This window comes from Cavia porcellus, unplaced genomic scaffold, assembly GCF_034190915.1.
Source record: "Cavia porcellus strain 051 isolate PalLab524CR breed Dunkin Hartley unplaced genomic scaffold, mCavPor4.1 scaffold_20, whole genome shotgun sequence".
Taxonomy (NCBI): Eukaryota; Metazoa; Chordata; class Mammalia; order Rodentia; family Caviidae; genus Cavia; species Cavia porcellus.
This window is the reverse complement of record NW_026947503.1, coordinates 63,201,268-63,215,424: the sequence shown is the minus strand read 5'-3', so window position 1 is coordinate 63,215,424 and position 14,157 is coordinate 63,201,268. Positions and strand designations below refer to the sequence as shown.

The following is a 14,157-nucleotide window of genomic DNA, read 5'->3' as shown; positions in this document are numbered from 1 at the left end:
GGAAATTCTTTCATGAGAACAGGAAAGATCGCAGGTATATTTGAAACAGAATCTGTCCAAATAGTTACATCTGGAACCACACCAAACTGTATTAAGAGTAGAGTAGGTTAAACATGCTGATCCATTCATCAACCGAGATCCTACATAGCTACAAAAATGACCAGACTACAGATGTAGGCAAAAATATAAATTTATGGCTAAATGTTAAAAAAGCAAGGAAGTAGCAGAAACTTTAGACGCTTGTTTACCTTTCCTGGGAGCATATGATTATGCTGGGGCACTCTGGTGGCTTCCAAGATTTGGCCAATGTCAAGTTCTTACATTGAGGGGTAGTTAAATAAACCAATGAACGAACAGGTTATGATAGAATTTGTGGTGGAGAACCCACCGTCTAGATCCCCTTTGTCCCTCTAAGACAGGATATTTATAAAATGGGACACAAAATGTGAATATCGTATACTATTTTCACTGGGTAAAGCATAAATGACAAATGATCTCCTTGCTAGAAGCTCTGTCTGCAGTTGCCATAGGTGCAGGTAATTTGATTTTGTTTGAGGGTAGCTATTTGGCATCCTGAGACATGTTGCTCCTCTCTCCTTCCTGTTTCTTCCTCTCCCTCCCTCCTTTCCTCCTTTTTACCTGACCTGATCCTCACATCGGAAGCTCAGATCGGAAGCTCAACTTATTTGCCTTGGAGTTTCCAACTCCAGTAGCCAAGGCTTCCTCTCAGCCTCCTGTCACGTGACTCTAACGAATACTCCTAAAGCCTGACTTTAGTTTTCTTCTGCTTCCTTTTCCTTCTGAAATACCACTGGGAGGGAAAAGACAGACCCAGAACATCTGATCTTGTTCTTTGCTGCAGATTCTATTTCCAGCCACCTGTTCCCATTTTCTAATTAACCCCAACAGGGGAAGAGCCAAGATTCTCGTGATGGAAGAAAAAAAGGTATAAAAAAAAAGGGAAAAAAGTCACATAGACTAAAATTTTGCCCAAAGGAAACTCATGTCCGGTGCAAGATTTTTAAAATTCTCTTTGTCCAATTTGTAAACATAGCAAAGGACTTACCTCCGGTTTCCCTACTTCAAAGAGGAGCCACATGATGCGAGGAGGCCCGGGCTTTTCAGGAGGACATTTCAGAAAGGAGCAGAAACGGGGTTTGGACTGTGGGCCTCCTGGCCAAAGGGTTCACAGCACAGGCTGTTGGATACCATGCTTCAAATTTGGCAGGACTGGATTCATTGCAGACCGATGTGGGCGGGCCAGAAGAAACAAAATTGCCTGAGAACATTCATCACGTGACTCAGTGGGAGGGTGCTGCGCTGGATTGTCCTGCAGAGTCTGGGAGCCCACAGAGTGACCTGAGGCTGATCCTTGGATCCCTGGTGGACAATCTCAAAACTCCGAATCAGGGAATCAGAACCATGGTCGCAACAGTCTCACGGCAGCATACTGCTTTGCATTTCGCTCAGAGGATCAAGCTGGAGCCCGAGAGTATCTCCTCCTCTGCTCTCTGCTCCTGCATATTCGTTCACTGCAGCAAAGCAGAAAACGCAGCAGAGGAGCCAGGAGCCAAAACAAATGGGTACTGAGTGCTGAGGAGGGGAACAGGACGAGCTGTGATGGAGTACTTCAGTGAGTGTCTACAGGGAGCATTAGACACCAGGGACCATGGTGACGGGGTAGGGAGGGCTGCACCCCCAGAGCAGAGACTCTAATGCAGGGAGAAAGGCGATACCCATGGACCATGGTCGCCCTGTAAGAGTCCACCATTACAGCCCATTTTATAGATGAGGAAAGCGGCTTGCTAGGCTCTCACAGCCAGTGGGCCCTGGTTATTCCTACATTGAAAGCCAGGTTTCATCCATGATGAATTGAAGTCCAGCCCACAGGAGCATTCATGTCAGCTAGTGGGAGAGGGGTTGAGGACGTGGGGTTGTTCAACAGACAGGAGCTGGCCATGCAGGCCCTGAAGACCATGGCAGGTTGGGGAGCTTTCCAAGTGTGTGGGGACGCTGTGAAAAGTTCTGGGCAGGTGAGTCCCATATTGGATTTATACTTGCAAGTGTTCACCCTGCCTGCAGTTGGAGATGGGGAGCAGGCAAAAGGACAAACAGAAGGTGCGAAAACAAGACAATGATTATAGAAGACAGAAGCATTAGGAAGCTGAGTAGATGTTCATATGTTTTTCATTTTGTGCAAGAGATAAGTCATCCCTGGGCTCGCTGTGGCCCTTCTGTGTCCTGCAGGCCAGCCAACTGTGGGTCTGGAACATGCAGTTCTGGCCCCTGCCCTGGATCCACCACTGTGGACCCCAACAAGTGCCTCCCAATGATATTCTGTGTCTCTCTTGTTTGTGCTCGATGGTGTCACCAATGAACTTACAAAACCTTTAGGGAACTAGGACCAATTCTTGCCAGCGATTCCATAGACTTCAAAGGGAAGGAATGCTTCCAAACTCCTGCTATGAGGCTGCGTTAAACCTGGTACCAAAGCCAAACAAGGATACAACACTAAAAAAGAAAACCATAGACCTATATCCATATGTACAGATACAAAAATCTCAACAAAATGCTTAGAAAGTTGAATTGAAGAGCACATCTGGAAAGTCTTCATCATGGTCAAGTTGGTGTCAACCCAGAGATGCAAGGATGGATCAACATATATAAATCTATATCAACAGAAGGAAGGGTAACTTCAACAGATGCAGAAAAAGCATTTAATAAAACTCAGATCCCTTCAGAATGAAGTCCACTGAACAAATCAGGCATTGAAAAAAATCTTACCTCAAGATACTAAAGACCTATATGACAGGACCACAGCCAATATTCTACAGGTATGCTGGGGTTAAAAGCACTTCCTCCAAGACCAGGAAAAAGACAAAGGTATCCTTTTTCACCACTCTTACAATTAGGCCACAGCACACAATGGAAAATGGAGAACATTCATTATTTCCATTAATCTCTCGGATCTTAAAATATTTCTTGGTACTTAAAAGCTGTGAGAAATCTCTTTTTGATGGCAAAAACCCAGCCTGCTATGTACAAACCTGGCAGAGCTGGACATGCAATAAAAGTTTCATGAACGGCTATTTCAGAGATGCTCGTAGTCGAGGAGAGCTCGCTGGCCCGTGCCCTGCTCCTATGCCCACTGTGGCTTTGCAAATTCCTTGTTAGGCATTAGCTTGCCAGGCAGGCCTGCCTGCTTCCCTCGATGTGTCTAAAGCCTCTGGCCTCTGGGAAGTGAGGAGACCTCAGGGCCATGCAGTTCTCATGGGAGGCACTGCACCTTTTTATGCTAAGCCTTCTGCAAGAGGGGGCAGCATCTCACCACACCTGCATGAACCCTGTGAAGATGAATGCTACTCAGAAATCCACGGGGGCATTGCTGAAGCCACAGCCTCTTCTCGTTATTGTGCCGGGAGGCGATTTGTGAACTATTTTGACTTTACAAAGCAGACATCTTCAAAGGCAGAGCTGCTTCCAAAGAGGGTGGAAACGGTTTGCCTAATATGTTCCTCTGTGAGCTGCTGGAGATTCTTGCAATGCACTCGCTTCCTGCAGGGATTCCAGATAACCTCAGATGACTCGGGTTGTGGATCCTTCTTCGATGGAACATGGCGATGGTGAGGACCTGGTGCTTCATTTATGGGGATCCCAGGACGGGCAGTTTTTAAGGCTCTCTGTAAAATCACTGTAGTCCCCCCTCCCCCCTCCTTCCTTCTACTCTTGCGGTATTTTCTTCATTCCTTCCCTCCCATGGTGAGTAAGAAGGGAGAACAACTGTCCAGTTTTCACCTGGGAGTTCAGAACCCTTTGTTAAATGTATGAAAGACTGGTAATGTGGTCAGGTGACTTTTTAACCCATTGAGGAAACTTCTTGACTGCATTTCCAGCCGCTTTAGAATTCCTGGGAGGATGAATTTAGAAGCAAACCAGCAAGGGTGTCTCTTTATTAAAATGTTTTTTCAGTGTTTTGCTATGTAGTTCTTGCTATGTAGTTCAGGCTACCATGAACTTACTGGATAGCTTAGGCTGGCTTTGAACTTATGGTGATGCACCTGCCTCAGCCTCGAGAGTCCTGAGATTACAGGTGTGCAACACACACCCAGCTAGCAAGAATGTCTGAGGTGAGAAAGGACCCTTCCTGCACTTGTGACTTTAAGTGTGTTTGATAAATGCAATGCCCTGTCACTGGATTCCCTCACATCCCACCCATGTTTTGATATTGGCGACGGGACCCAGTACTTCACATGGAGCTGTCGTCCCAGTCCTTTTTAAGAGATTTTATTGCTGTTTGCAGCAGTGTTCACATTCCTTGTGATGAGCTGGGATGTGTGCATACCACAACTTAATTCCTTTATTCATCTCTCTTCCTCCTGTAATGGTGGATACACTGTATCAACTTGAGAAGTGTAGAAACTTAACTCAGTGACTCAGCAGTTCTGCATCCTCAGGTGTAGAGGACCCTCCTAGGGCAGGCATCCCGCTTCTAATTCAGGGAGGAAAAGAAGCTTGTTCCCGCTTTCTGCTCTTTTTGCTTTTGTTGTCTTTCACTGCTGTGACCTATCACCCCTCTGACATGTGCCACCCTGCCTTGGAGTCAATTGGTTACAGACTGAAACCTCCACAAACTGTGAAATAAACTTTTCTTCCCCTAATTTGGGGTGTCATGTATTTTTGTCTCACCAACAAGAGAAAAATGACCAAGATACCTCCTCTCCTTCCATCTCTTGATTCCCTTTCCTTTGAGAAAGATCTATTCTTGTAATTTTTATTTTGCTCCTTATTTATATACTGGGTTTCTAATATAAGAGACACCATATGATAATTAAAGTCATGTATCTGATTTATTTCACTTAAGGTGCACCTGTTTTTGTACAAATGACTGGAACTTATCTTTCTTTAGGGCAGAGTAGTACTCCATGGTGAGTAAATACCACCTTTTTAAAATCTGTTCATCTATTATTGATGCACATATAGGGTGCTACCAGAATGTAGGCTCCCCCCACCACCACTGGGCTTTGAACCCAATACTGTTGTTTTGAGTTATATTACTTGTGACTCACCAGCCTGAGCCTCCCCAGCATGTATCTCTATGCCTAGCTTTAAGGTTTATTTTTTAAATGTTATTTTTAGCCACTTTAGGTTCACAGCAAAATTGAGAGAAAAGTACAGCTACTTCCCACTCACCCTCTGCTCCCACACTTTCCCGGCCTCCCCATAGCCAACACCTGCAGAAAGTTGTCCCCGCCTGTGTCCCTACACAGCCCACAGCTCACAGGAGGGCTGGCTCCCGGGGTGTGAGTTCTATGCGTGGTGACACATGTACAATGACCCAGCTCCGTGGATTAAAAATGCCCCTTTCCCTGCTGCGTGACAGCATCACGCTTTTCATAAATTAGAGGTCTGTGTACGCATTGGCTTGTTTGTGAATGCTGCTTTAGTGGTCACTTTCTCTGCCTCTGTATAACTAACATCCTTTCTTAATTACACCGGTACTGATAGCTGCTAAATTAGGTCCATCCTATTCACTGTCCTTGTTCAACATTATTCTCGCTTTCCTTGGGCAAACGACTCAAAGTTGATTTGCAGATTAAATTGTCCCTCTGTTTTCAGGCTCTGCTGGCTCCATTCCTACGGTTTTCCCAGGGTACTGCAAGCCCCAGATACTGCGCACCTTAAATTATGTCCTAAAATAATCCAACAGCTCTGTCAGGCAAAGCTCTCTGACCTATTAGCCGGTAAGCTACCCGTCTGCTCTGCCCGCCAAGGCCGGAGAAAGAATTCCTCTGCTTTACTCCTGGGCTTTTCTCAATTCCACTCCAGCATTCCAACCAGGATTGTGTAACCCTCCCTGGACTTCTGCTGTGCCCCGTGGCAGGGGCTGAATGGCACACGGCTGCTTCATACTCAGAAATCACTGCCTCCCAGACCCTGGGACCTGCTCCAGCTGGAGCTTAGTGAGATTTGTCTCTGGTCCCCTGGCCATGGATCTCATGTCCCAGCTCCCCAGCCCCATGGACCCAGGCTCCCAGTGGCTCTGGCGACCTCACTCCTTGGTCCACAGTGTGGTGAGACCTTCAGACCTGGGATGCTTTTGCTGCCTGTTTCCATCACGTTTGCTGCATCAGCGGATGCCCATCCACCCACAAGTCCAGCATCTGGGCATCTTCCCCTGACCCCAGCCTGGGTAATTCCGCTCTGGTGTGTTCCTCGTGGCCCATCCTGGCATGAGCCATGCTCTGAATGTTGACTACTGCTGGTGGGATTAACCTCTGACCTGTCGCTCAACTGTGAGCTCACTGGGAAGGGCCTGTGACTGCTTATCTCTCATACCTACTCTAGTGTCTGTCACAGACCACGCACTCTGAATTGTTTTTGTTTTTTTTGGTATAAGACTCACTGTATTGCCCACGCTGGCCTTCAACTTTAATCCTCCTGCTTCAGCCACCACACCCAGCTCTGTAATCTTTTTACTGAATGAATGCATGAATAAAAAAACCATATTTGCTTAGTATTATACTTTACAGTATAAGCATGCATCCGTATAGGTGCTCCAAAATTATTTCTGGTTCATGTAGTCTTGTTCTACAAGAGAGTTGAAGCAGGAAGCCTGGGTGGTTGTTGAGAGTAGCTTGCTAGGTTCTGAAGTGGTGGCCTGGCTGCAGAGGGCAGAGCTGGGGTGAATCTTGGTGCGCTGTGTATGATCAGATAGGTGTGCTGGGTGCTCATGGGCATCACTGAGTGTGACTTAGACACTTTCTGCACCTGCTGGTGCTGCGCTGCTGGTTCCAATCAAATCTGCCTCGGATGCAGCGCTGCTTCTGATTTGGCTGGAGTGTGTGGGACACAGCACGAGTCAGAGGTGCTGGCTGTGCGCTGCAAACCCGCAGGCCAGAAACTCAGCACTTCCACACCCACCTACGGCAGCTGCGAGGGCTGTGTTCCCACCGGTGCAGGCAGTCGAGAGCAGCACCAAATGTGATCTGGTCCTGCATGAGAATTCTCTATGGCTATGGAGCAAAGGCCACCCCTCCATTAGGAAAGCGCCTGGAATCACGTCCTGCTCTCTGTCCTGCACTTGCTGCTGGCTGGCAGATGAGGAGGACAGAACCGTCCCTAATGTTCACGGTGTCTGAGGGGCGGAGTAGCTGCTCCACTCCCATCCATCAGTGAGCTGTGGTCCTCTCCTGGCCAACGGTGACTCTAATCGCCATGCTCAGCCTTTGTGAGACCCCTCTTCCACCTCATCTGTGTGATGGAGGGACAATCACTGTCCAGATTCTGCCTCCAGATGAGAACACCGACCTTTCCCCAAAACCTCCCCTAGGGACAGGAATCATGTGCTAGCAGCAAATGGCACTTAGGTTTTGGGGAGGAGGAGAGGTTGACGTGTGCTTCCATCCAGAGGAGCTCCCCGTGGCTGGGGAGGCACAGCTGTGGCAGCCACACATTGCAAATTGGTTACTAACCGCAGTGGAGAAGTGCTCCCCAGGCTGAGGAACAGGAGGCTCTGAGGGGTTGGGGAGGTCCATGAAAGGATGCACCCCTGCATGGGCTGGGTGGCCATGGGATGAAGGGTCCTTGTGAGCCAGGCAGCCAGGGGAGGCAAGTAGCAATTCCCAATGGGGAGACACTGAAGGCACATTTAGTTCCTGAACGATGGCGTGTGTATACCAAGCACTTAGAGTGTAAAGCTAATCAAAGTGATCCTTCCTCTTATGAACTATGAAAACCATGCTGCAAACCCTATTTAGGCTGAGGGACATTTGTATCATCTAAAACCAGGCAGTAGGCTACCTCGCGTGGCAGGGGAGTCAAGGCCCTGAAGTCCGCTGAGTGCCTGGAGGTAAACAGAGGGAGGCCCTGGCGTTTGTGCTTGGCTCTGCACTTGGGCTCAAGCTAAGGATTGGTTTCCCCAGAATTTTCTCAGATGTGGGGTCATTTCAGTGAGTGCCCTGAGCACCTGCTAGTGTTCAAGGGAACAAGGCAAGCTCGTGGGTGCCTGTAGTGCTCCTCCCAGGCAATGGGCTAGGTGGGTCCCCCTCCTGTGGCACTGGGTTCTCACCTTGGGAGCTACACCCACTGTGCAAGAGCCAATCACAGGGCTTCAGCGACAGCTCCCCACAGAATGCTGGCATGTGAGGGCTGCTTGCTGCGGGCGATGGTGTGGATACAGTAAGGGTCCATGAGTGCAAACGGGACCCGGGCTAGATGCCCTCTGGGGGAGGGTGGCATAGAAAATCAGAGAGGATGAGAGGTCAGGAAGCTGTAGGACAAAGGCCAGCCAGTGCCACGGGGAGGGAGACTCGAGCTAGAGGCGGCCACTTGGTGGAAGTGGACCGGGAACTACACAAGACCACCTTGCAGCAGAGGTGAAATGGTGGCCACAGCCTCATCCCAGCCCTGCAGCTTCTGAAAGGTACCTCGAAGATCAGCCAGAGTGTTGGCGCAATGACACCCACATCCCTCCAGCCCCCTCGCTCGGCTTCCGCTGTGGAAGAGAGGCCGTCCTCTCCCGTGGGCTGCATAACTCCTTGTTTCACTTTTCCTGCCTGTTAGGAGCTCAGGGTGGCTTCTTCCTGGCCTTTATTCCTCTTCTCCTCTGTGACAGCCCCCTGTCACTCTGTCCCACATCTTTTGTGGCAGGTGGATATTCATGATCTAGCTCAGAGCAGCAAAGAGGACAGTGCAGGTCAGTGAAACCAACCTTCCGGTTGCCCCAGGCTCCTCCAGGCACAGCCTGGCACCTGCTGGGTTAGGCTGTTGAGTCCGGTTACACTGATAACAGTTGGATGAAGACACATTAGGTCACAGTTAAGCTTAGAATGGGGTTTCTCTTTCTCTCTATTGTTGAAGAGTCTGCTTACTTCTACCTCTAGACTCATCACAGCAAAACATCTACACGGCGGCAGGGATATTTTGGGGTTGACACACATGTAGTTAGACGGAGAGGCTCTTTCCTGGAGCTAGCAGCATCTGCAGCATGTTCGTCCTTCTGTCCACTTACCCCATGTGGAGGGGCCAGACAGGGTTTGCTCAGTCCCAGATCTCCCCTGCTGCTCCTTTTCACTGTATTCCTATCCTTTGTAGCGGAATCATTTTTTAAAAATCCACAGTTACCCTTCACTCAGGGCTGCAAGCTTGCTGAGTTTTAGTGGGGCATCTGGCCGCCAGCTTCCGGCAATATTCCCTGGCCTCTTTTGTGGCCACATGGCAAAGTCTCCATGTGAGCAGTGACTGTTTGCAGCATCTGTCACATGGGCTTGAATTGCTGGCCTTTATCTTCTCTTTTGCCTCCTTCCAGCTCCAATGCAGATACTGGTTGGTCTGCTACGATGGCTTCATCTGCACCCTGCTGCCCAGCAATGACCGCTTAGAGCTCCCAGGAAGGCAGGAACCATAGTGTGCTGAATGAGTCTCTGTCACTCAGTTCTCTAGTGACCTCCCTAAGTAGGGATTTATTGTCCATTTCACAGATTGTAACCTGGCTCAGAGTGAGGTGTCTTGTCCAAGATGGCCTGGCTGCCCATGACAGAGGACCCCAGCTCAGCTGCCAAGTGTGCCCACACGCACATTCCTGGTCCCTGCCCGCAGGGTCTCTGCGTGCTCCCGTCCACCGCTGTTCACTGCTTTTCTATGAGAACGTTCCAAGTGTTCCTCTGCCACCTTCACGTTCCGGTCTGTCTGCACTCCTGTCTGCTCGGCGTGGTACAGATGACTCATTCCACCCTCCTTTTCTGTGCTTTGTTTTGTTTTGAATAAGCTAACCTTGCGTTGTTCCTAGACAGTACATCCCTGAGGCAATGGGCAGAAGTGCAAAATAAATGACAATTAAATATCTAAGTGGATAAAAACTGTCTGGCCTTCCAGAAGGACTCAGTGTTCTCTAAGGCAGTGCTTTTCTCGTGGGCCCGTGAATTCTGCTGAGTGAGTCAGTCCTGAAGAAACAGTCACGGCAGCAGCGTGAGTGAGAAGAGGACACTGAAACCATGATTTAACAAGAAGCGCCGCTCCTCCTGCTCACCTCCCTAAATGGAAGTGGGTGGAACCCAGAACTTTGCAGGGACTGTCCAGGGACTTTCCTCACTGTTAGACTCATGATCTTTCTGCCAGGTACGAGTTAGGGTCAATAAAAAAATAATGAAAGGTGATCTGCAGCAGCAGCAGCACCAGGCAAGGTGTGTTGTGCTTTAACACGGTGGGATCCCGAAAGTGGGCTGCTGGGGACCCGCACGGTGACTCTTGGCCACTGAGACCCCAGCACTTTCCTAACCTTTCCCTCAAGCATTCTTGAAACTGCCTTCTCCTCTCAGAGCTCTCTTAGGGATACAAGTGCCCCTCAGGGCAGCCGTCAGGTCAGAGGTGCAGGTAGTTAAAGACTGGGAGAGAGTAGAGGCTTTAAGGCGTGACCTGCCTGCCCTCTTGAAATCCTTTTCCAGATTTCATGATTCAGCTTCCCTTTCCACTGACTGGTCATAATTCAGCAACGCCTTAGCTACATAGATTCCCAAATAAAATTAAGATTTTGCGCCACATTGGGAAAAATAGGAAGTGAGCTAAGTGTTGAGTGGACTGCTTTGCCTTCTACTGAGAAAATTCCTGCCATTCTGGATGAGTTATTGACACATTCCTACCTTGGGTCCAATGTCTGTACTTGTTTATAAATACGTTTTGATTGGAACAGAGGCATAGGCCGCCTGCGTTCATTTCCACAATGTCTGTAGCTGACTTCCTTACACCGGCTGGCTACCCCGACACTGGCTGGCCCACACGACTCCTGTGTCTACCCCCTGGTCCTCCAGGGGAGAAGTTTGCCAGCTCCGTTCTGGTCTCAGTGGCTTCTGACTCTGTGATTCCTAACAGGGGAGCTCTCAGCTTGACGCGGATTCAGGAGCGAACAGTCCGAACTGGTGACAGACTGAACAAAAAGGGTTTATTTCCAGCACATACACGGTTCAGGGCTGGTGCCAATGCTCAACGATGTCTTTGAACCTAACCCTGGGTTTTCTTTCTCCATTGCAATACCTGGAGTGTTGGTACTAGGCTCCTGGCTTCCAGGGAAAAATGGCTCAGTACCCAGAATCCCGTGTGGATCCAAGAAACATAGGACTGACCCTTTCTAAAAGCCTTTTCCCAGCTCCTCAGTGGCTAGGCCTGTGCTCTGACTTGGCTAGTGGCTCAGGATCCTGGGATGTGGATAGCTTGGAAATTCTGCAGAAAATGCATAGTGGGGGACCTCAGTGGATGGCATCTATAACCCCGGGCTCCTGGGAGCTGCCTCGCACCCTGCAGCCCCCTCTCATGCCTCATCCCCCGCTGCCTCTCCTCTTCCCCACCCTGTCGCGGTCCCTGGCACTAATTCCTCTCCTCTCCTGCTCTCCTGTTTGGCCAGGTGAGAAGGCCGGCAATGAGCCGGAGGAGGTGAAGCTGCAGGACGCCAGCAGGCAGATCGTGCAGAGGGCCATCCTGCAGGCCCTGCAGCAGGTCTCCAGGGAGAGCAAGCGGGCGGACGACAGGGCCAGCGACAGCCGCGGGCGCTGCCAGCGGGGCGGGCGCGAGCTCACCAAGAAGCACGACAAGAAGTAGCCGAGTGGATGTGGCTCCCGTCCCACGCGGTCTCCAGCCTGCCTGTTAGAATAGGACACGCTGCCAAAATGCTGCCAGTAGAGGAAGCCAGAGCGTCCCGGACGCCTCGCCCTAAGCTGAATCCTGCTCGCCCTGGACCGGGAGCAGCACTGTTGTGCAGAAGTGGGTCTATCGATGACCTGGTTCGCACCCTGCCGGTGCCTCTAACACCGCGGGGCCTGGTGCCGCATGGGCACCACGAAAGTAGTTTTGCATCGTAATTTTGGAGGTTTTCTTTTAAAAGAGGATTCCTAGTCCTGTTTGTTTACTTTGCCTTTTACATGCTTTTTCTGTGAATTCAACCAGCAGGTTTCCTCTCTTTTCTCGTTTTCTGAAATACTGCGCGCGATTTTGTGTTCTTTATAAATATCTTTAAAATGTATACTGGAAAGGCCAAGAAATGGAGCTTTAGCTGCTTTGAAACACAGAACTGAAGGCTTCTGTGAAATGAGACCAGGCCCAGACCAAATTAAGCAAAGACAAATCCTAAGACCCAGTTCCTCGGGGTCTCAGGCATATGTTTGTATTACTTAGAAAAGAGGAGTCTAGGCTTTTAAAGACCTTGATCTTTTCATCTCAGTGCTCTGAACGATTTCATGGTTGCTGTTTACCTTCTGTGCAGAGATCCACTGGGAATAGTATGGATTTCTTTTTTCTGTCTCAGAGTTAAATAAAATAAAGCAAGCGAGTGTAGATGCATGAACTGATGGTAATTCATTCAATTTTTCAGCAGTCCCACAGAGAACAACTAAAACTCTGCAAACCTAGGCCCATCCTGGTCCTGGGTGTTCTCATCCTCAGGTCTCACTGTGGCGTGCAACATCCTTGGAAGGAACTCTGGGGTCTTATTCATGTGCTACGTCATTGCCAGGCTGTGGGTCTGTGTTAAGACCTTATTAATGCAACTTGCCTTTGCCCACACACAAAATTAGAATTTTTAGTTTGCCACTATGTAAGAACCATACAGGTCAGGAGCAACCTGTAAAATGGGAAAGCCAGTTTTTCAGCTCCTTGAAACATCAAAATACAATACAATTCATAAAGTGACAGCATTGTAGAAGCATTTACAGAGGTGCATGTGTGTGCGTGTGTGTGTGCAGGTGTGCAAAAGCAACATGACTTCCTGCTCCATTCCAGTGCATATCTTCCTGGAGTCTTCTACAGCTCCATTTCCTGTGCTTCACAAAAGATATTGCCCCTGGGGCCGGGGAGAGAATTTAACCTCTGTTACAAACGCACAGGCATCAGCTTATCAATGTCTGCAGTTAATAGTTCTCTGGTTTTTTGACGGTTAGCAGCAGCATATATAATGCAACTAATAGTAAGACATGTCTAAAATTCCAAAGTGTTATCATTTCCAGAATGGATGCTATGGCTCACCTCAGATGAACGAGAAGGATTCCTCATCAGTTGTGGTAGACAGTCCTCCCCAGGTGGAATAAATTAATTCAGGAGCAGATGGGGGAGGGAGGAAGCCAAAGGGGCCAAAGCTGAAATATTGCTTATCCAAACATGTTTTTAGCAGATCTTGTGATGGTATGAGAATGAATTTAAAGTGACTTAAAGTCATATAATTGACAGGATATAAATTCACAGTGAAAATAAAGGTCTGCAGGAAAGTTATTCAGGTGAACCCACAAATAAGAAGGGAATAAAAAGAAGTAAGATGTATTAAGTGTATGTCCTGATTCCTTAAGGTGAATATAAACAGCAGGTACTGGAAACACGCACTAATGAAAAATAAACAACAGTAATACAGAAACAAACTTAATGCTTGTAGTCTGCCAGTGATCTGAATATACCCGGCCGTGGACTTTGCTGTTAGGTGGCAGAAACATGTAAACATGCTATCTTTCCTCTCCAGTGTGACTGTATTAGTAGACTGGGGATCCTCGGGAATGTCTTATTAATGTCTGAATCTAAATATTATTTATAAATAAAATATATCCTGCTTTGAAACATGCCGTTCTAAGTAAGGTCTTTCTACGGCCTGCTGCTTGGCTCATGGCGCGTGTGTGTGGCTCCACCAGCATACGGCACCGTGGTGCTTTGCGAGGGTCTGGTCTTGGAGACATGGCTGTCAGGAACAAGGTAAGGGCTTCTCCTGTGGATCGACACCACGGCCATCTGAAGATGCTGCTTCCCAAGGTCGGCATGGAAGTGGACGTGTACCGTGAAGTGGCCTTGTGGTCTCAGCAAGGATGGCTAAGTGGATATGGAAGTTCAAGTATCCATTAGGATTTTTCAGAGTCACGAAGCCAATAGCAAGGGACAGAGGTGTCGATAATTTCTTGAGAGCACAGGAGGAGGTTCAGCACCCCCAGTACCCAATGAGTAGGTGCCATATTGACAGAATCCAAAGAAAACGCAGTCATAAAAAAGCAAGCCTCTCAGTGCAAAGGAGGGGCACTGGGCTTCACAAGGGGCCGCAGAACGTCATTTGACATGGGATGATGGAGGGTTTCTACTTGGTGTTACCATCAGTTAGCACACAGCTTTTAATATTGGCGATTTGTGGGAATGTTTATT

General features: G+C 48.7%; 1 protein-coding gene across 1 annotated transcript in view; it reads left to right on the top strand.

Moving 5' to 3' along the window:
- The window catches only part of Akain1 (A-kinase anchor inhibitor 1), a 58,065-nt gene extending 44,478 nt beyond the window's left edge, over positions 1-13,587 (top strand). The window contains exon 4 of the mRNA XM_063232032.1: positions 11,396-13,587. Coding sequence (XP_063088102.1) covers positions 11,396-11,589 — 194 coding nt within the window. The 3' untranslated portion in view covers positions 11,590-13,587. The remainder of the gene's footprint in view (positions 1-11,395) is intronic.
- The last annotated feature ends 570 nt before the right edge of the window (positions 13,588-14,157 follow it).